The sequence below is a fragment of the Lycium ferocissimum genome, chromosome 2 (assembly GCF_029784015.1).
Source record: "Lycium ferocissimum isolate CSIRO_LF1 chromosome 2, AGI_CSIRO_Lferr_CH_V1, whole genome shotgun sequence".
Taxonomy (NCBI): domain Eukaryota; kingdom Viridiplantae; phylum Streptophyta; class Magnoliopsida; order Solanales; family Solanaceae; genus Lycium; species Lycium ferocissimum.
The window spans coordinates 55,367,387-55,390,330 of NC_081343.1; the positions used below are offsets into that span (position 1 = coordinate 55,367,387).

Genomic DNA, 22,944 nt, shown 5'->3' on the forward strand with positions numbered 1-22,944 from the left:
TCCGCCCCTACTTGTAGGATTTCAAGCAGGACAAGGGAAAATTGAAAGAGATCAATAAATTTCCTGCATATAATTCTCTAATAACTTTTGTGCTGGATAAGCATCATTGTTTCTGAGTTTCATAAAATAACGTGTTAGATGAGAAACATGGTATGAAACAACATCCGTATTACCATGCATTATCTAATTCTTCTCCTAATAATCAGGTGCAGATCACATGAATGAAAGTAATAATGATGTATGATAACAGTGATTAATCCTACTAATTCTGCTCAACAACAACTACAACAACAACATACCTAGTGTATTCCCACAAGTGTGATCTGGGGAGGGTGGGTGTACGCAGACCTTACCCCTACTTTGTGGGGTAGAGAGGCTGTTTCCGATAAACCCTCAGCTCAAGAAAATCGTTTTTCAGAAAATAGGTTGAAAGAAATGCAAGAGTAAAAGATATGATGAAAAATTTGAAGGAAGAAAAGTACTGACAATACAAACATTAAAGGATAAAACTAAAAATAGTACTGTAGTAATAAAATCAAACATAAGATAGAGCTAGCAAAATGCATTAGTATGACATACAAACTGTAGAAACAAGGAAAACCCGTGACTAGAACATGGAAAATGCATAAAATAGGCAAGCATTGACATGTATACTTCTAATTCTGAAAGTAAAAAGACAATCCGGAGTTATGTACATTCTACAAAACCAGTCACAAAGGTGTAATAGATATTGTATGTATTGCAGGTGGTGGAGGAAAGCTAGAGTTTAGCTCACTGCTCCCCGTCCTCCAAACATAAAAGGATATAATGTTTAGCAATTCTCTCATAGTAGATGTATGAAATCACAGCGCAAGAAGCATCTAGAGAACACCTGCCAGGCAAAGCTTCATTATGCTAATTGCTCAAACCTCTCAAAAGTGTCTATATGTGCTAATGCCGTTATATATTGACACCTATAGTGATCTTCTTTTTTTTTGGGTTTTTCTTTTTTGGAGAAAATGAATGTATACTTTATGCCTCTGGATTAGGATCTGTCTCTATTTCTGAAGCCAATTCCCTCGTCAACATGTCAGCACGATCATCTTGCCCACCAGCAAAAGTATAGACTCTGAATGCAAATTGGAATGCCTTCCATAGATGTTTAGCTGATCCCTTTTTAGTACCATCATTTTTGGGTCCAGCTCCTTCATTTTCCTTTTGCTTTGCTTCTCTCCTCTCCTGATTCAACATCAAGTGTTACTTGAAAAAAGATATCCTAGAATACTAAGGTGAGTGATTGCTACATTTGCTATACATGTTTTACACCGTGCTAACCTTCAAAGTCAGTTCCATACAGTTTGAGGAAACATCCACCATCAATTCTTTGATACGCACAAGAATGCCAAAATCAAAGTGGATTTTATGGCTCTTAAATTTCTTGGATTCGTCATCTTTTGTCCGTTCCAGTGTGTCCATTTCTCCTTTGATCTAGATGATAGAACCATTTGTTAGAGCCACTAATGGAAATATATAAAAGCTGTGTCATGAGAAATTTTCAACTGCATCATGAGAAGTTTTCAACTGCGAACTTAGGTTCTACCTTGTTGAAGTAATTCTCAGCTTTGTCAAGAAGTTGTCCAACGGGTGGGGCTACTGGCCAATTCTGTAGAGTTTTGGCTATTGTATCTAACTTGGTATGAAGTGCTGCGGCCATCCTCAGTGCTTCCAACTTCTTGGTAGGGAATTCTTCAAACCTTGCTAGCACCTACATCAAGATTACTTTAAGAGAAACCCTGAAGTGGGAATCATGGAGAAATATGTATATATACAGCAGATATATATTAAACCTGAGATTCATCCGTTAGTTTCTCAAGGTGGGATTCTACAGTTTTGTGGAACTTAATAAGCTCAGACATATCTGATGTTTGGAAAGAGGTAATAGCTGTTTTCATCTCCTTGATTGTTTTTGCATGTACTCTAACATCCTCTTCAATTTGTTGGTGGTATGCTGACCTGAGACATATATGACATAATTTTCAAAGATATGTCGAAAACATATGAAAGATTCACCTCTACTAAATAAAAAAAGGGCAGCCTCGTGCACTAAGCTCCCGCTATGCGCGGGGTCCGGGACACCTCTACTAAATAATCTGTTCAATAATATTACCTCTTTGTCATCTCTGCTAAAGCATCAGCCATTCCCTGCTTACCTCCTGCTGGTGCACTACCACCAACTTTTCCTTTTCTCCCCTTTGACTTACCATCTAAACTAGATCCTTCAACTTTGCCCTTGAGAAGTCGATAAAGATTTCCCATTTGTGATGATCTCTTCAATTTAGTGGCTGCTTTCCTAGGTCCTAGGTTCCTGGCACCTGCAAACCCTGGTGGTGGTGGAGGTGCAGCTCCTTTTCCCATTGGCATGGGTGGAGGTGGTGCTGGCATTCTTCCGTTTGAAGTCATTGGTGGAGGTGGGGGTGCAGGTGCTATAGCCTTTGATCCCATTGGAGGAGGGGGTGGAGGTGCAGTAACCTTTGATCCCATGGGAGGTGGGGGTGGAGGTGGAACTGATATTACATTTCCCGATGTCATGGGAGGTGGTGGGGGTGGGGGAGGTGCCACTACATTTGCTGATGTCATGAGAGGTGGTGGGGGCGGGGGAGGTGCCACTCTCTGTACTGATGACATGGGAGGTGGTGGAGGTGGAGGTGGAGGTGGAGATGTTATTTCTTTTCTTGTCATGGGAGGAGGTGGTGGTGGTGGAGGTGCAGATATTGCTTTCACAGGCAGTTGTGGTGTCGCTACATTGGCTGATGTCATTGGAGGTAGAGGAGGAGGAGGAGGCAATGGAGCACCACTTGGTTGTGCTAGCAATGGTGCATGCTGTGACCCTTCTGCATTCCCTGATGAATTGGGTACCGGTGGAGGTGGAGGTGGAGGTGGTGGTTGTGATGCTGCTGGTGCACAAGTCGATGGTGTTGATATGTCTTTATCTGGTGTAAGCAAAGAAATCTGCAGAGTAGATGTTGGTTTTTGTGAGTCTATGACATTTAATGATAAAGTGAGTGGTGATTGTGGCTCTGCTTCTTGTTCTGCTTGCGATTCAGGAAGTGAAGGAGGAGGTAAAAGCACATCCAAAGTAACATGCCCTGAGACTGGATGATTACTTTTGGCACCATTATGACATGTTCCTTTATTTTCTGATTCATCATCCATGCTAGTCAATAGAATATCTGGCAAGTCGGTCATTTCACACTCTTGCCCAAATTCCTTATCATCTTTGGCTTTCACTTCAGAATCTTTCTTTGCCTCTACATCTGACTTTCGTTCATTGACTGTGCTAGTTAATTGAACCACAAAATTTGAATCTTGAGCTGCTACATGAGGGAACATATGGAAAGAGAGGCGCTTTATATCAATAGGATTCAGCTTGCCAACTGCTTGAACCCTGAGCGGCAGAAGACGAGGTGGAGAATATGATGCCTTTGTATTCTTCTTGCTCATTAACTCAGGGAGAACTGAAGTTGGGGTCACCGGAGTGCTCGAGAGGGAGGATTTGGCGCTTGAGTAAGATTCAGAAAGAACCCTCCCAAATGTGTTGAATGATGGACGTTCATATCTTATCTGGTCATCCTCATCCTCATCCTCATCCTCATCCTCGTCCTCGTCCGCATCCGCATCGATCATATCGAACATCCTTTCACTGGCTAGCTTAATCATGTCATCGAGCAATAACACTCCTAAATTGGTTGTAATTGAAATGATCATTAAGATTATCTTACCTAAGAGCCAAGAGATGGATAATAGATGGACAAGATATCTATTTGGTATTGCAATAAACATATGACATACCATAGTGTTCCAAATTGTCTAGTTTATTGAATGAATCCTCCTTGCATTTGGCCATCCACTCATCATTGCCTGTCCACATTTCCCCAATTGATATCAGGGTATCAAAAAAGAATTGCAGAGCCTGAGAAATATAACAATTGGTTAGCACAGTGAACTATGAATCCGCTATAGCATAACGGTGAATTTGTAATACTCAATATAGTTGAGTAAATAAGTAACCTGATGCATCGGTGCTTCATCAATTTTTGACAAAGAAATAGATGGATTGATTGTAGGATACAGTTGTTGCAGATCTTTCAGCGTCAAAATGAGCAGCTGTGGAAAAAAAATCACAACAGAGGTTACGAAATTCTGCTTTGCTCTTTGTCTTTCAAAGTTTTAACTTCTGTACGCCGACAGTGTGAAGCTTTTATACCATCACGTTATAGTAACCTGCTATAACCAGTTTGAGTATACTGATGGCGTAAAATTCATTATACTTCAGTGTATATAAGTTAAAACCTCCCACAGAATGTCATTGTGCTTGAGTTTTGTAAACAATTAACAGAAAAGTACCTCATTTACAGATGCAGAGCCAATACAAGGGGACAAGTCAAGCAAGTCTCTCAAGGTTAGGATCTTGTTCCGAAGCTCAGTCATTATTATGAAGTTACCTGCTACTCTACATGAATTGCGAACCGTGGAACCTTTGGATTTAAAACTTTTTGATACTGCTATGGGAGGTGTTTTCTTCTTTTCAATAATAGGGCTTCTCTTTGTCTCTTTCATGTCTTCGTCCTGCAAAATATTTGTTAACTACTGTTAGTGATATACTAATAGTAATACCTAACATACCACTTTTCTATGTTTCTTTGTCCTTAGATCATAAAATCATATCTATGACAAACACTTTGATGTGGTTTGTTCTCAAGCTTTGTCAGATATTGTTCTGCATTGGCTGTTATGATAAATAAAAACACTGATTTTCTAATCAAAACAAGTTTTATATCACCTTAATGTTGTATGCAATCTTCTCTTCTTAATCTTTTTTTTTTTTCCTTCTCTTCTTAATCTTTTTTTTTCCTTCTCTTCTTAATCTTTTTTTTCCTTCTCTTCTTAATCTGTTTCATCATATGATGCAATTCATTAAGCATAAGGGTTTCCAAAAAGAAAAAAAGAAAAGAAAAGAAGAAACATGGAGTTAAAAAGGAAATGTTGCGAGAAGTCTTCTTCCAAATTCCACATGACCGGTTTTGCATGGAATGTAACAGTGATGAAAAATGTAGGAATTAGCTTTGTGATATACAATTTTCGTGCACAAATTAATACAGAACATTTAGATTCTGCGATATTTTTATAACATGTTCTCAGAAATTATAAGGAAAAAAGAAGAAGATGAAACTCAGTTATGATGAAACAATTTGAGGTTGTCTTAAGGATTTATTATATATTACTATATCAGGGCTTATAAAACTCAGCTCTCAAATCAAAACATTTTTATATAACCTTATGAGGAGAAATCCTTTGATTTCATATGTTGTTTTATTGCTTAATTTGTTTGACCATATGATACAATTGATTAAGAATTGGATTTCCAAGAAAATAGAAATTAACAAGGTGCCAAAAAGAAACATTGCCAGAAAGCTTCCATATTCAACATGGCCACCCTTGAGGTTTTGCATGGTAATATTACAAAATTGAGAATGTAGAATTACTATTTATGATATTGGATGCAAAAGTACGATTATTTACATTCTTCACCATGATCATAACATATTCAGACAACCAAAACAGAAGTTTTAAGAGAAACTTAAAGAAAAATAGAAAGAGTGAAAAAAAATACCTCAAATATAGTACTATGCTTCCTGCGAGAAAAGAATGGAGGCACGCCAAAACATGCCCCAATGGCCATTTCCAGTGAGCGATGACAAGTTTTATACAAGATTGCAGAAAAAGGCAACCATAAGAAATAAAATAATGATTGTACCAGGTCAACTTTCTTGGTTTTGACAACTGAAAAACCAGAAATATTATTTGCTGACGCAAAAAATCGCTGAATGACAATAATATAATAATAGATATGATTAAAAGAATGTAGGAGGAGGAAGAAGAACAAGAGCATTCAAGAATTCAGGATTAAGATTAATATTATAATTAAAATAAGGTAGTAATACGTGTAGGAAAATTGATAAAGAAGACTCGTATAACGTGCAGAGCAAAAGAGGAACGATATGATGGACAAGCTCTGGAGTCAACTGGGAAATTGGTTAATCCAACTTATCTCATGGACAAACACTTCTCCTCTCTTTTGTTTCCAAATTAGAGAGAAAAATAATGGAGGTCAATTGCTCAAATTAATTTTCTTGGTTTTTAGAGGCCAAACCGCGTATGACCCCTAAATTTTTGGGTTTGTTAATGTGTTGTTTTTATCTTGTTTTGAACTCTTTGAGCTGTTTTTGATGAGTATATACTTCTAGATTAAAGTTTATAACGAATATTTTCTCAACTTATCCTGCCTCCTGAAATTTAGGAGCCTTTTAGTGATCAAAACATGTTTGCCACTCAACTAGTCTTCTTCCCTATACAATAAGGTGGACGGTATAAAAAACATTTACACAATCGGGTTATAGTGAAAACATTGTGACAGTTATCACTTTCAATCATTGCTGGTAGTCAGAAAAATCAATTTGACTGCATTGCGACCATAGAAGAGGCCTTTAAAGAACTGAGGTGCCTCACATTCATTGTAACTGACCTCAGGGCCGGAGCTAGGGAGAAGCATTGGCGTTCATTTGAACCTTCTTTATTGAAAAATTATACTCCATTATATATACAAAGTCAAAATTATTATTATGTATATATAATAGATGATGAATTTACAAGTGCACATCAGGGGGCAGAAGCAGGCAAAATGGGCTAATGTCTTGGCCAAACTTAACAACTACCCCTGCTAAATAGTTGTCTAATTTCTTGTACATGGATATCTCACTAGTTATAAAGTGAAGAACCATATGAGTTAGCTGATAGCTAATAAGCCATAGCTTAAACTGTTGTTTTTGGTTATTTTTCAGGATCTAACTCTAGAGTCCAATGAGTTAGTTGTACATATTGCTTACGTGGTTAATACAGTTTTCAGTTTAACCAAAAAAAAAAAAATAGATGATGAATTCCTCTGGCTTATTTGTGTGCTTATGTCTTTACATTATGAATGCTCTTAATGAAAATTGTAGCTTCGCTACTGATTGACCTTAAAACCAACTTTGAGGAAGGGTCGATCAGGACAACACGATGTTGCAAGCCAAAGGGGGAATAGTAATTGAAGTGGCAGCAAGCATTCATACCTTTGTCTAGTGATTTCACCTCCCTGGCATAGCAGTAATCTGATAAAATGATAACTAACATGTTAATCATAATAGATTAAACTACACTGATACTATGAAATATCTTTATATTTTCAGCCTATATATATAATTGCAGGACAGAGGCCAGGTGAGGTGGCGCTCTAAAAAACCAGCATTTTTGTTTATCTATTTTCTTAGAGTTTTGGCTTTTACCTGTTATTTATATTTATACTCTAAAAAATAAATAAACCAAAAGACACAACTATTAAATTCTCTTTCAATTGCTTTCAGTTAAATTACAATTCTACTATATAACCTTACCAATTACGCCTCTTCGCTGTAAAATCAAAAGTTACGCCTCTGTGCCTTCTCCATGTTTTTTCTTACCCTTCTTATCATCTTATTTTTCTCCAATTTTCCGTCTAAATCTGCTCTTCTTTTCTTTTCTTTTCACCAGTCTGCACGTTTGCGTTTATGTATTATATTCAAAGATTGTATCTGCGGAGTTTTTGAAGTTTTCAACCCTGTATTAATTTCTTATGGAGGAAAAAAAATCCTTAAAGTCTCTAGCAGTCACCATACATGTATATACAACAAATAGATATATGCAATAATGATAACCGCGAATCAATTCTTCTACATATATCCGATTGGAAAACACAGGTTTGCTACCACAGGTTTCTGCCTTTACTCGCTGGTGCTCTATGTTCATATTACTTCTCTTTTTTCAATGTATTGGTTCTTCTTCAAAATAGAGAAACGAGACGAATAAGAAATAGAAAAGTCAATAATAAACAAGAGTATTAGAGATTGGTATATTTCTCATATCTTTGAAATTTTACCCCATAGTATAACTTTTCACAAGGAGACATAAGCTTTTGTAATATGAAGCAACTAGAGTACTTAAGAATTGTTCTAATTAATGGGCGATATCGACCAATATCTTTGATACTTTATCAATGAATTTGAAAAAATTGATGCTTTTAATTGTATCTACGAGTACATTACCGCTTTTGTAGTTATCATGTGGTTTAAAGATTTAGGTTATTTTCTCTGTTCACTTGCTTTGTTGAGTTCTTTTTAAATAGCAACGATTTTTTTTTGTTCATGTATATATTTCTTTATGTTTCTTGCTTTATTTTCTTACTTATCATGGTATAGTAAAAGTATTTGATCTCTGCATGGGCCCTTCTGATACACACAAATGTACCATTTCATTTTTTGCTTTTAAAGTTGGGCAATTCGCAGAATTGTTCCTTCGTTTAGTATTTTTAAATTTTCTCTCATATTTCAAATTTTTAAATTTTCATTTCTTCGCATAAACCCATAGGTTCCAAGTGCTCGAACCCACGCGCAAATTAAAATTTTAAAAAAAATTCGCTAAGGCAAGTTTAAATTTCGCTATGCCCCCAATCCAAGCATACACTGTGAAGGAATTACCAAGGGGCCGACTCCGCATACTTATGCCTTATGGGCAGACTTGGCATAAGTATACGGTCCGATAACTTTGATAATTCATTCAAAGTTTATTTTCGATCCGCATAAAAGTTTGCCCATTAAAAGTATGCCCCCACCGCATAACTTTGTGAAGGAATTACCAAAGTTATGCCGACCGCATACTTATGCCTTATGGGCGTACTTGAGATAAGATCCGGGGTCCAAGATAACTTGATAATTCCTTCACAAAGTTATGTGGTCCTTAAGATAAAAGTTTGCCCATTAAAAGTATGCCCCCACCGCATAACTTTGTGAAGGAATTATCAAAGTTATGCGGACCCGCATACTTATGCCAAGTCGCCCATAAGGTACGAGTATGCCGGTCCGCATAAAATGTGTAATTCCTTAACAAGTGTATGTCATGATAGTTTAAATTTAAACCGGCTTTTAATTTTTTTAAAATTTGCGCGCGGGTTCGAACTCCGGGACCTATGGGTGTTAATAAAAATGGGCAAAATTTAAACATTTCAAATATGAGGGGCAAAATTTAAAGACCACCCCAAAAGAAGGGCACTCCGCGCAAAAAAATGTTTAAAGTTTTTCAAATATGAGCCCGTTTAGATAGGCTTATGACTTTTGACTTATAAATCAAAAGACAAAAGTTAAGAATTCTAGCTTATGACTTTTGGCTTATTTTGGCTTAAAAACAAGTGCTGAAAAGCACTTTTTAATTTATCCAAATACTACAAAAATGCTTTAAAACTATTTTGTCTTTAAGAGCACCTAAAATAAGCCAATCCAAACAGGTTCTATGATGCTCCAACATCATATAGTCTACATTTGTGCTGTAAATAGGTTTTTATGACCTATATTCTTTAGTCTTAAAATGACGAATGAAAAATGTTTGTTTGGTACGAGGCTTTTTCAATTGTTATCGGCTTAACTGTATATGAAGTTCAAAAAGCTAAAGTGGTAGTACTAGCTCTAAAATTACTATATATTATTTTAGAAATGGATTTTCTCTGTAATCAATTAACGGATGTTTAGATATTGCAGTAATATGTGGGATCTAATTTAAAAAAAAAAAAAATTAAAATGCTGAAACCTTTTATAACTTACATGCCTCTTATTTTTAATCAATTGTGTTTGAGATTTCTAATTTTTTTTGGTTGCATGTGTATCTTAAGACCATGACTACAATAGTAATTCTATCTTTAAGGTTACTTATTTCATTAGTAAAATTTGATTTCATTTTAGTATAATGTTATTTATTTAATCATATTTTATTTTTACTATGATGGCCGCACGAAGCGCGGGAAAATTAACTAGTTAAATCCTAAAGCCTAAATAATGTCTTAGGGTGTCTTTTGGTTAGAGAGTAATGAGATTCAAAATTGTGATACTACGATTGGAACGATCATATATCCACTATATTGTCGCTTCAAAACGTAATAACGACTGAAGAACCAATTTTCTTAGAAAGTACAACCTTACAAACAAAAAAAAACTTGAGTACAATGAAGGAAAAAGGGAATGGAACTTTTTTCATGGATGATGATGTCAATGGGTCAGAAATTAAGAATAGTAAATTAATCGGACAACAGGACAAGTAAGAGCTTTGATCAGTTCAACTGGTGCTTTACCTGATAAATTAACATTATTCAAACAACTGGTTCTTCGATCTTGAATAGAAACTGAAAAAAATATGAAAACATGAAAGTCCATTTATTGTGTGTCGTGACTTGTGATTTGGGACATGGCCCAAATCACAATAAAGAGACAGATCAAGTAATTAATATATAAGTATCTGTTGGAATCTTTGACAACTCCAGTGATTTCAATTGACCCCTTTGGCCCTTTCACAAATCATCCTCTCAAAGAATTGGCTTCCACAACTTTATTGATTATATGAATCACCTAACAGTATATGCTGTCACATTCCTCCTTATCAAATTGATTTAAAGTGATATAAAGATTAATGGCGGAACCAGAATTCTGGATTTTGAGTTAAAAAAGCGAGTTCTGAAATGAATATCTAACTGTATCTGTACTTGTTTTTTGCGCATATACAGGGTTTGACTCCACTGGTTCAGTCGAAACCTCAAATTCATGGTTGGATCCGCCACTGAAATAAATAACATAAAGGCACGGTGGGATTTATTGCTTCCTCAAATATTTGATAAAGTGGAGATTGTGGAAAGTACAGAACATACAGGAGTAGTTAGCAAAAATTAAGTAAATGCTATAACAGAGATAGTGGTTCCAAAAATGTGATATATCATATAAGAACCCATGTGCATCAAGAATAAATATGGGAAGACTGATGTTCATAGTACATGGTAAAAACTCCAGAAAGGACCAAAGCCTATCACTTATTCAGCAAAAAGAAACAAGATTTGCTATTACAAATTTAACTCACTGGTAGATTTACATATAACTTTGCACAACATATGAACAAATAGCAGTATACAAATAATATAATAAAGCCTCAATCAACTATACTGGCAAAACCTTATGATGGGACATGAATTTCTAAATAAATGAGAAGGAACTTGCAGTAAACCAGCAAGCAATGCTGTCCTAGTAAAGAAAGAATCTCTAAGTTCCATAAAAAAATATTTTATTTCTCCAATGCACAAAGCAAGAAGTTGTGGATGTTCCAAGTTCATGCAAAGCACTCAAATATTTTAAGGTCGTGTCATAGTTTTCCTTGATAGAGTTCTCCTTAATGCCTGACCTGCACTGGAAATGTGTGAACTTTGGATGAAGGTGATATCTTTGAGGAAGCTGTTTTTCCTGCTGGCCCTTTCTTGGAAGCTACTGGGGACGAACCTTTAGCTGCAGATCTTTCTGCAATCCTTTTTTGCCTCTCGATCACCAATTCTTCCATTCTCTTGCGCATTTCTTCCTCCTACATAAACAATGAACATGCACGGTATATAAGAAAGACAAAAACAATGGAGGCCAAAAAAACTAAAGAATGAGGTTACTGGTTATTGTCGTACCCGATCTAATTTGCTCTTCTGGGTTGTCAGCTTGGTAGGAGGAGACATCTTCTTGCTCTTTGCTAAAGCATCAATCCTGCTCCTTGACAGGGGTCCCGGGGAGACTTTAGACCTCACATCTTTCCCGGTCTTTGCAAGACCGTCCTTCTTGCTTGTGCTTTTTTTACCTTTCACAGGAACATTTTCTTCAGTAGGACTAGTATTTGCCTCAACTGCAGAAGATTTTTTATCAACTTCACCGAAAGAAGCTTCAATCTCAAAATCTTGCCAAGATTCCTCAACAGGATCCAAACTTGTTTCTCTTGCAAGCACCACACAAAGGTCATCAGGTTGACTGGCCCCAAACGTACTAAGCTTGGGCTTTTCAGCATTTTCTGTGGCAGCCAAGTCTGCATCCATGCTAATGTCTGTTTTCCACTGAGAGTCATAATGATCATTAAAAGATGGTAGAGATTGTACCATGAAAGAATCATCAATTGGAGCTGTTTTTTTACTTTCGGTGTGAGATGAACTTTTCTGAATTGACATGCTATTGTCATTGTCGAATATTATTCGCTTCGTCTCTTGCGTTTCTGAACTGCCTGAGTGGTTGACAACAAACCAATCTTCCCCAGTACTGTTTCTAATAGCAGAGGATTCAGTACCAAAATCAGATAGAGTTCCCAAAGTATTGCCTCCTGATGGTTCTTTGTGCGAAAATAAAAGATGCACATCATCAGAAACTCCTTTCTTCAAACTTGGCCGCATATCCTCACCATTGGCAAAATCTACCATGCTAACTTTTGTGCCAGTTTCTTCATGATTGCTCATGAGAAGAGAATCATCAGTTACTGGATGGTCTCGTCTGACCTTCTCAGAACTTTTTATCCCACAACCTTCATCCTGGAAGTTCAAAGGTAGTTGGTCACTTGCTCCATTCATAGCTGACTCCTCACGACTCATCAGGATATTCTGGAATGCGCCCCATGCGTCATTTCCTTTTGGTTTCTCAGATAACTTTGGTGACATGCCCTCCGTGTTGCTATAGCCATTTGATTCGTTCTCTACATCAAGATCCTGATGTCCTCTATTCTTGATCCTATGTCCTTTTGAGCTGCGACGTTTCTCCAGTACTGCAACAGCATCATCTACCTGCTCTTTGATAGAATCTTCATCAAGTAAATGAGAATCAGCTGAAGAAGAATCATAAGAAGATCCATCATTTTCCTCATTCTTTCTCTTGGAAGTGATATAATTGATGTTGCGGATAACAACTGTTTTTGAGGATTTCTTCTTGTGCTTTTTAGCATGTGAAGAATGCTTTTTCTCATGCTTCCTAAATTCATCTGAATCAGTTCCGGAATCAGAGGCACTCGACTCAGTTTGTTCATCATCTTCTGAACTGTCATGTTCTTTCAGATTGGATTTCTCCTTCTTCTTTGATCGTTTGTGAGAGTCTCTAACATGACCATTTGTTGAGCCATTTACACTTTGTGGCCACTGCATATGTGGTGGATAATATTGTAAAGGATGCATGCCGGCAAAAGGCATCTGTTGAGCTGGACCATGAAAGTTGTACATATATGGAGGCATCTGGTTCTGCCATGGCATCTGCATCTGAGCTTTTGCTGACATGGAAGGCTCTGATGCAGGAAGATTCTCATCTGCACATATAGCAGTTGATGTTACCAGTAAGAAAAATGCTGAGTCTACGCTGTAAGATACATTTATATGCACCAGTACATCCATTGGGACATAAAATGTTTCTTGATCATTGGTCATCTGCATGTATAACCATACCTAATACAGTTCTTATGACCAAGTCATTTCTTCTACAATGAAGTTAATCTAAGCATACAGTGGGGAACTAATCAGCTAAAATTTCAATCACTAAGGAAAAGTTTGCCTTTTATATTTTGACTGATATGAACATGAGAGAGATGTCGGTCCAGACATGTGGTACCTGGCAAAGTGGACTCTGCTGATAACATAGCTACCAGGCCACCAGCTAAACTTAAATCTAGTAAAATAAATTAATGTTAGGAAAGAATAGATAGGATACCTCTGACACGATTTGAATTTGAGTCAGAACTATCCAAAGAGCCACTATTGTCATATGCAAGAATAACACCTTGATTTCCCAAGTACGATAGATCCGCTGGGGAACATGCCTTCATTGCAGCCACCTCATCCATCCATTGGCCATCTGTGTGCTTTTGCTTGTAAAGTTCCTTGAACTCAATGCATGCATCCCTACAATAAATAAATATAAGGTTACACAAATTGAAGTTACAAAAAATCGTGGAACTGTAACCGCTGACTCAATCTTGACATCCTCCATGTAGTATTATGTATACAGTGAAAGATGTAGAAGCTTCTTGTTATATCATCCTCAAGAGCTACACCTAAGAGTTTTCTAGTTCCATGTATAGGAGATGCTTCCCTTGAAAATCAATATAAAATGGACAAGTTTACATTTTACCTTATAGCAAATCAGAAGAGTAACACACACATAAAAAGAAGGATAAACATAACAATGTTTGATGCTCTTTGCACCCCCAAAAAGAAATTTCTTTGATTGTTAGACAGCAGATGTCCTCGAGCTTCTTTTTTCTGTAACTCAGCAGAATGGAGCAAAGGTTCACAATGATGATTGGAACCTGCTATAAGTATTTCTTCCAACTAATGTAGTCAAAGACAAACACTGGTGATCCTATTTACAGCAGTTGTTTTTTAATGTACACATATGCTATACAACTTAGGTTATGAAGACACTATATTCTATCATACCTAAGACGTAAGGCACCAAAAGAATTAGCAAACTGTAAGAGATCATCCAATTGGTCTATCTCAAAGCCTGCAACTGCTGCACGTGCATAAGCCATGGCCTGCTCTTTCCGAAGTAATGCTTTTCGGGTATCCAGGTGACGCTGAAGGTGAATCCTGAAAAGATAAAAAAGGAATAACTTAGACTCTCAGTTAGAGATGGATTGACAATTCACTGCTGCTTTGTAGATAACTTACTTGGAGTTTTCTTTCGGTGCAGCATTATTAGCTTCTTCAACTTCAGATTTTGCCTTCAAAAAACCATCAAAGTGAAATTTTCTAGTGAGCTACTAGACTAAAAGAAAATCACTAGCCAAAAATCTAACTGTGAACAAGTAAAATACCTTGAACGAATCATTTGATTTCCTGGTGCTCTCACTATTAGCTGGTGAGCTTCCTGTAAGTCAAGCAACAAATGTACATTAGCCCAAGCTGAATATGGTATAAACTCTACTGAGACAGGTACAAATGTTATTTATCATAAAAAGAAGAAACCTAGAATTGACTTGAAAAATCTTGAAATGACAACTAATTGACAATGCTTATATGATTTGATGTCTACAAAAGGAGAACTTATCAGTATGTCTTGCTGAACATACCTTCCTCTGAATTGCCGTTGGAGCATTCATTGGATTGAATGGAACTCTCGATCTGTGAAATCTCGTGTTCCAACCGCATAAACCTCTCAAGAATTTCAGGTGTACTTACAAAGCGTACGAATCTGTCAGGAATGCAAAGAAAGTGAGTCCTTAATTGCATCAGCTTCACTTTTTTGCTAGATCTAACCAAGAGTTCTTTAGTATAAGAGTTTGCAATTAGAGTAAAGATTCCAATATGCAAAATAATATTGGAATTAATATGCTAAAATAACACTACCCTGTTTCCAAAGAGATTATGCTTGAAGACAGTCGATCCTTCCGGCAACTAATAGAACTTAGTACATGACAACAGGGACAATTGTGGGATCAAAAAACCAAGAGGTGAAATTTAGATGTTTCTTTTTGCATCTTCATTTCTTGTGAACTGTGAGACAGAAATAATTAGCATGGCTGAGAACAAATGTTTGAAGACAGAGTTGGTACAGATCAGGTCCCATTCTCACCACCCTTCTTACTGAAATCAAGTACAGTAGATGATTGGAAAAATATAGCAAATTGTTGTCTAATTCCCTCTATAAAGCAATTATATCTGGATCAACAAGTTATTGGCAAACAGTGCATAATGATTTAGTCTACTTTTGAGCCCACAATCACAATTTAGTGATGTTTTATGACCAACTTGCCAATAAGGGGACCTAAACTAAGTTTTTAGTTACACTATATTTACAGACCATTTACCATATGCCATCAAGATCATCTGCAAGAAACTATCAGCAATTCCAGAAGTTCCATATGATTCAAATACCATGTACCATACTTATGAACAATGACCAAAGACAAAATTAAAACCTTAAAGCTTGTCAAAGATCAAATAGAAAATATACCTTAGGAATGTGGCTTTAGTGAACCAATAAGCATGAGTTGAAGGTGGCCTCATAGTGATTGAATACCCACCTTTTGGAATCAGATCTTTAGCAAATTTCAAGTGAGAAATGAAGGGTTCCACCAACCCAGATGCCAGTTTCTCACTTTTACTCCCAGAAAACACCACAAGATCACATCTTTATCAATACCCACAAACCAAAAACACAAAAAAATCAAATCTTTATCAGTTCCCATAACAATACAACCTAAAAAAAATGTTAACACAAACTCATACAAAAAAAAAAAAAAAAAAAAAAAAAAAAAAACCAACCTTGTTCTAGTTGGGGTGAGCTGAAACAAAGCATAATCAAGAAGGGTGTTGGAATCCATTGTTCCACTAGCTTACCTTAGTGGAGAAATGAAAAAAATGGTGAAAAAAGAAAAGAAAATGAATCTCAAATAGCAAAATAAGTGGGCTTAAAGAACAAAGACATGTTCAGGAACGTGACATTGAGAAATCTTTTTGTTTAAGATGAACTGTATAACATGTAAGAGATTGCCAGCAAATAATGAGGAAGCAAATAGCAAGAATTGCACATGGAGTGATTTTTGAGCTTGTGAACCTATAAGCATTTTTTTACTTGACAATATGGGAGTGGGCCCATCTTGTTGGCTCAATTATTTCATTTTTATTCCAAGTACCCATTATCTCTTTGTCTTCACTCTTTCTTTTATGAAATTATTTTAGAAAAGAAAAGCTATAGAGCCTTTAGAAAAAGATGTAAATTTGGAAGATTTTTTAAGTGAACCGACAGTTTTTCATTTTGTCTTTTCATAATTTAATATATGAATATAAACTTTATGCCAAGATGCTATTAGCATCTAGAGCTGTTAAGAATATATATTAGTCGCACTCCCTTCGTCTCATTTTAGGTATATTGGTATTTTATTGAGTACAAAATTTAAGAAAGAATTTTTTAAAATAAATTGTGATTCAATATAATTCATAGGAATTTTATTATTATAAATCATCTTATTGAATGTATATCATCAGAATTTTAATATGAAACTATTAATAAATATATGATGTATTATCTCCGAATAAACAAAAAAAAGTATGCTGCATAAATCATACAAAGGTAGTAAAAAAAAATTTGCAGGTGAAAGAATTTTTAATTAGAAAAGTCGAATAAAAACATTTAATAAGAAATCAGGAGAAAGTAATCTTGTTTTCTTTAATTATTGCTTATACTTTTTTCTTGATAATTATATTCTCATGCATGAACATAAGTTGTCCATGGTTGCTTTAAAGGATCCTGAAAAGGATGGTTTTCCTTGTAATGGGCCCATAATTGAGATCTTTGACTTTATAATCATCGTGTTTGCATATTTTTCAACTTTATTTTAGCAATAATTGTAGGTAGTATATATATATTTAGATGAGTTGGAAAAGATAGTGTAATTAGGATTAGTTGAGAGGTCTACATCTTTATTCATCTCACCGTCTCACTTAATTGATGTGAAGATGGACTGATGGTGTCGGAGTGCGATTATTTTAATTTCCATGTTAATTATTGGTGGATCTTACTCACTCCTTCACATTTTGTTAATTATATTCATGTGAAGGGAAAAGCTTTAATTTTAAAATTTAACTTCTCAAGACTGGCATCTTATATACATTTTTTTGCTAATTTATAGTACATAATAATTGCAGTAATAATAAGTACTTCATCCATTCCAAATTAAGTGTCATTTTTTCTTTTTTCGTGATTCAATTTAATTAATCTCTAAAATTAAATTGGATTGATTAACTGAATATTTTAAAATTAAAATTTTAAATATTATATAAAAATATTATAAATTACACGTTTTTTCATGCTAATATGGTGAAAAATATATTTTGAAATATTAGTCAAAGTTCACACTTAAATTTAGAAAAACTAAAAGCATTAAATAATTTCGAGCAAATACACATATCCAATAGTGCTAAACATTCTTAAGGAATCTGCCAATTTGAAGCACTCAACAAAAACACACTGCCAACATAAAACTTGGTAGTTGATTTCCACTACAGAAAGTGATAAAAAAACAAAATGAGTAAATATTAGGGTTGATTATATGTTGTGATGCCTTCAACTATTATAGCAAGAAAAGAACTCATGGGAGAATGAGAATAATATATGAATCAAATTAGACTGACAAAGTGCTTGTCTCATAATAAGTAAAATTAGTGATTTGAAATAATAAAACAGTCACTATAACAAATTAAATTATATTGACAGTTAAAAAAAAAAAAGTTCCAACTAGCTAGTAGTAGTGGTTATAAAAGAGCTGGGGCATCTGATATATACAGAAATTCGAGAAAAGGGCACACAGTGCCTTGCTTCTTATCAAAGGTAGGAACAAGCAAGAGAAAGTTATGGGCATGACAACATGATTCCACAAAGAAGTTTTCCTTTTTTCTTTTTTTGCTGAATGTTTGAGCGACAAGTGCGCTATCCAAGATTGCAGATGGGGATCATTCTATTACTCATATTAATGCAGAAATAAATACTATACATATAGTCTAAAATTGTGATCTATAAGAGTTGACAATCTTTGTGCAAAAATAGGTCAACTCTTTTGTCCAAATTAAAAAAAAAGGGAAGAGAAACACTTTAACTACTACCCTACACTTATTTTCTTTCTTAGTTTTAAGTGGACATTGGAATGTTAGAAATTACGTACTACAAAATTAAGTGCAGTCCAACTCAATACAGTATTATCGGAAGAAATTGGCAAATAATCATTTTTTATATGGCTAATTAAGTTTTAGCCAATGTTTTAAAACTATTTGGTGTTTAGTCGATCACTTTTTAATACGAAGATAATTTTTTGATAAAATTAAGTATCCCTAGTCAAAATACATAAGAACTTTTATTGGAGTTTGAATATACTTAATTAACAGTTGAACATTACTAGTTTGAACTCTCTGGATCGTTCATGAAGTTTCAAACTTCAGCAAATTTTCACACTTAAATTATGAAAGTTTGAACTCCATGAATGAATCCTAGAGTTCCACTTTTCAAAGCTTCAATGCTCGAGTTGTTGCGTACTGTTTTAGCTAGGGAGCATATTTTCGTCCAAATTTTATTTTCGTATTAAAAAGTGTATAATTTCCAATAGCATTTGGAAAGTCGCTAAACCTTATTGTCCACTAAAAACTATAGTCATTCAACCTAATTTTGAAATATACTGTATTTTAAAATTGTTAGGGTTTTGTCATGATTTTCTTACTATATTTGAATTTTACCTTTTCTTGAAGGAAGGAAAAAGAGTTTATCATATTTGATTTTACTTTTTCAAAAAGAAAAATTTTAATATTCCATATTTGAGTAACCTCTTTCTTGAAGGAAAAGGTTTTGGACCTCTATAAATTGAAGAATCCCTCTTATATAACATAACACAGAAAAGCATCCACAATGTAGTCGTTTAAAGAGTCTTGTTTAGGGGGAGATTTTTCTCTCAATAGATTTTATGCTTATTTATATTAGTTTTTCAATATATAGGTCAATTGACCAAACTTATATCATATTATTAAAGTCTTTTTTTTATATAGTTTTTCTTTGTCATCTGATTTATCATGTTTAAGGTTTGCAATTATTAGTTTCCGCATGACGCCCTGTTATTTCGATCCCAACAAGTGGTATCAGCGTCAATGGTTCACCAGGTTTGACAAGGTTGAAGACAGGTTCAAGGCGGCCAGTTCAAATCAAGTTGCAACCAATTTCGCGATAATGAAGATTTTGTCCGGAGTACTACATGTGGAGATGAATTTCAACCATATTTTCAACATTCCTGCTGCTGTATAAACCATTTTTAACCCATAATATTTTAACATATTTTTAACCATGGCAAGCAGCCATGATGAAGATTATGTGAAGAAGACGAATCAAGTTTTGTCAAGAAAATTGCTAAAAAAGGGAGATTTGTTAGGGTTTCTACCGATTTTCTTACTATATTGGATTTTGTCTTTTTTGAAGTTTTAAGGAGAAAGAGTTTCTATATTTGATTTTACTTTTTCAAAAGGAAAATTTTAATATCGCATATTTGAGTAACCTCTTTCTTGAAGGAAAAGATTTCGGACCTCTATAAATTGAAAAATCCTTCTCATACAACATAACACAGAAAAGCATCCACAATGTAATCGTTTAAAGAGTATTCTTTAGAGGGAAATTTTTCTCTCAATAGATTTTATGCTTATTTATATTAGTTTTTTAATATGTAGGTCAATTGACCAAACTCGTATCATATTATTAAAGTCTTTTTTTTATATAATTTTTCATCTGATTTATCATGTTTTCGATACCAACAAAAATAAACTGTTCATCAATATGAGTAGGAAATTTGATGTCTATGAGATAAACTTTAAATAGGAAACACTACTATATATTGTCCCTATAGTACTTTCGCAAAAGATTATAATGATTATTGTAGAAAAAGAGGAAATTAAAAATATAACTTTTTTTTGTCATTCATAATTAGAGAGGACCAAAAAAGGCAAGAAAAGCAAAAGACAACGAGGGTAAAGAGGTTCATTAGTTAACTACTAAAAGTAGGTTTTCATCAAAACCCCAACTATAAAAGGCAAGGTCCATCGTTTTCACATTTGTTTATTACAATACGCTATAAAAATGAAAGACCAAATCATTTGGCCGTAATTTCAAGACAGCCATGATCCAGCTAATATACATGCTTTATCAACTTGCAAGGTAGTGACAGTTAAATCATTCACGAACCTCCACCAATAAAAGAAAAGGAAAACGAAATAAATACAAAATAATCTCATTGGGTAGCTAGCTTTTGGCACAAATAACTGGCGGCCAACATATACTATATACTATATATTATGATTAATATTGTGGGGTTCGGTCTACTGCCTAGCTAGCTTGTGCCACAGCCTGCGTAAATAAATGATATAGAACTTACACACTACTTGTGTGTTACTTTCTTTATTTAATTTTACGTGACATAATTTTTTTCTTCCATTGATATAAATTAAGGATGTATTTTTAATAAAATAATATATAATCACAAATATTTATGACTTATTTTAAATTATAATTTTTTAATTTTATTTTTAATTATTATCATCATATAAAATGAGGCGATGTGATTAATTTTTTTCCTGTGAGGTGGGGGAGGGGTGGGATCTGGCAAAGTTGGTGGAAGTCGAGTTTACAATTTTGTGTTGTAGATGTGTTGTATTGATAATTGAGCTAGCTGTTTTTTTGACATTATTCTGGTGACTAGATTTTCTTTTCCTTTTTGCTACATTTTTATAAGTGGTTGATTTCTATACACGACCACGAGAGATATAAATTAACTTTTATACAACAAGCTCCGTCTAACAAATACTTACGAGCAATCGTTTGTAATAATATAATTGAAATTAGAAACTGAAAAGGTATAAATCATATAGCGTGTTACAATATATATGTTAAAATACAATAATAACATATTAATATATAACACCAGTTGAACTTTGTTACTTAAGTTGAAGAAGGCTCATAGATATATTCGATTATGTAGAAAGAAACCACCACATCTTCTTCTCGTGAAGTGTTAGCAAACGATCACAATGAACTTGTTGCTTTAAAACTGTGATCAAGATATTATAGTACGACAACAAAGCATTAACGACTTATCTTGTTTTTATGCAAATTTGCTTCAAAAAATCACATAATTATAATCACAAGTCCGATACTTGTCCGACAATGATAGACAAATATATTGAACGTAGAGAAGGTTTTAGACGTGTACGAACACTTCAAGAAAATGATTGCATGAGTTTAGGGAACAATAGACGTCCAATTTTATCTTATGTGAAGAATTCGGGCATATTCAAAATATCTAATTTCCAGTGTAAATTTGAAATTAAATTCTTCATTTTTTCAAAAATATATATAAAATTTACATATCTAAAAATTCCACGAAAAGTTTAATAAGTCAGCATGTGTATGGTTAAGAATTCAAAATATTTGAAAAGAATTTTTTAAATATATTAAAGAAAAAGTTATTTGGCTCTCTAAATAATAATTGTGTCAATACGAATAGAGTTTAGATTATCAATAAGTAACTGTTAGGAAAAATAGCACAATATTGATATTGAACTTGGAATTAAAAAAAATAATAACCAAATTATCACAAACACTGTGTCGTGGCAAGTCGCCAAGCTTTGCCGATTTTCGGCCCGACACCGGTACAAATCGTTCACAAATGGCCGCTCCCACAAGGTTTCATACGCTTCTTCCATAAACGTGTACTCGTGGCTGGAAGTTGGAGTATTTTGCACAAAATACAATTGCCCAGATTTTTAGAGGAAACAAAATGGATAAAGAAAAAGGATTTTTTTTGTGTGTGTTGATATGTTCTCAAAGGTCTTCAATTTATAGGGAAATGCTAATGCGTAGCATTTACAGACAATACGTTATTACAAAAATCAATACATCAATTATTGATGTTTAATAGCATGAGTTATCGTGAATGAGTTATTCATCAATTCAACGAAAAACGCATTGAAAGATCAGGAGTTTGTCATGAATGAAAAGAATTCATTCATTCAAAGAAGTTACATTACTCCAACAATTAAAGACTTTGCACTAATCTCAACAGTAACTACATGCATTGAAAATGCAAAAACATTCTTATTTATGAAGTGTTGAAATGTTGTATCGACTTAATTCGGAAGGTTTTTATATGTCTGACTACATACATAAGTTTACAAATAAAATTAATTAGAATAAAAAAAAGACTTTTACATGATTACCAATTTATAAGATTTTTCCATTAAAAAACTTATCCAATGCCGTTTTATATGTTATATATCTTTTGAATATACAATTCACATATTTGTATACCCTGAAGGTATATAACAGTGAGTAGTTGAGTTCTCATTGTTGTTGTAACATGTGAATTATATACCCGAAAGGAATACAATGTATATGCCTACTGGCTATTTGTAAATATTTTTCCCTAAATAGGATACAGTGTAATTTTTAAAAAAAAAAAATAGGTATTTTTGAGTAATTTTTTTTTGGTCTGTGA

At 34.3% G+C, this 22,944-nt stretch overlaps 2 protein-coding genes across 2 annotated transcripts; both read right to left on the bottom strand.

The window, feature by feature from the left end:
- Window positions 1-631: 631 nt before the first annotated feature.
- On the bottom strand, window positions 632-6,214 carry LOC132045678 (uncharacterized protein At4g04980). Its single transcript, XM_059436253.1, has 9 exons — window positions 5,651-6,214; window positions 4,384-4,605; window positions 4,048-4,143; window positions 3,829-3,949; window positions 2,147-3,716; window positions 1,827-1,992; window positions 1,580-1,744; window positions 1,315-1,467; window positions 632-1,218 (listed from the first exon to the last, which is right to left on the bottom strand). Exons 1-9 carry the CDS (start codon window positions 5,927-5,929, stop codon window positions 1,012-1,014), a joined length of 2,979 nt encoding a protein of 992 aa, XP_059292236.1. The 5' UTR covers window positions 5,930-6,214; the 3' UTR covers window positions 632-1,011.
- A 4,728-nt stretch (window positions 6,215-10,942) lies between these two features.
- Window positions 10,943-16,477, bottom strand: LOC132045688 (COP1-interacting protein 7). The gene is made up of 9 exons (XM_059436260.1): window positions 16,190-16,477; window positions 15,879-16,055; window positions 14,995-15,116; window positions 14,740-14,792; window positions 14,594-14,646; window positions 14,360-14,512; window positions 13,632-13,822; window positions 11,591-13,233; window positions 10,943-11,496 (listed from the first exon to the last, which is right to left on the bottom strand). Exons 1-9 carry the CDS (start codon window positions 16,246-16,248, stop codon window positions 11,311-11,313), a joined length of 2,637 nt encoding a protein of 878 aa, XP_059292243.1. The 5' UTR covers window positions 16,249-16,477; the 3' UTR covers window positions 10,943-11,310.
- Window positions 16,478-22,944: the final 6,467 nt, after the last annotated feature.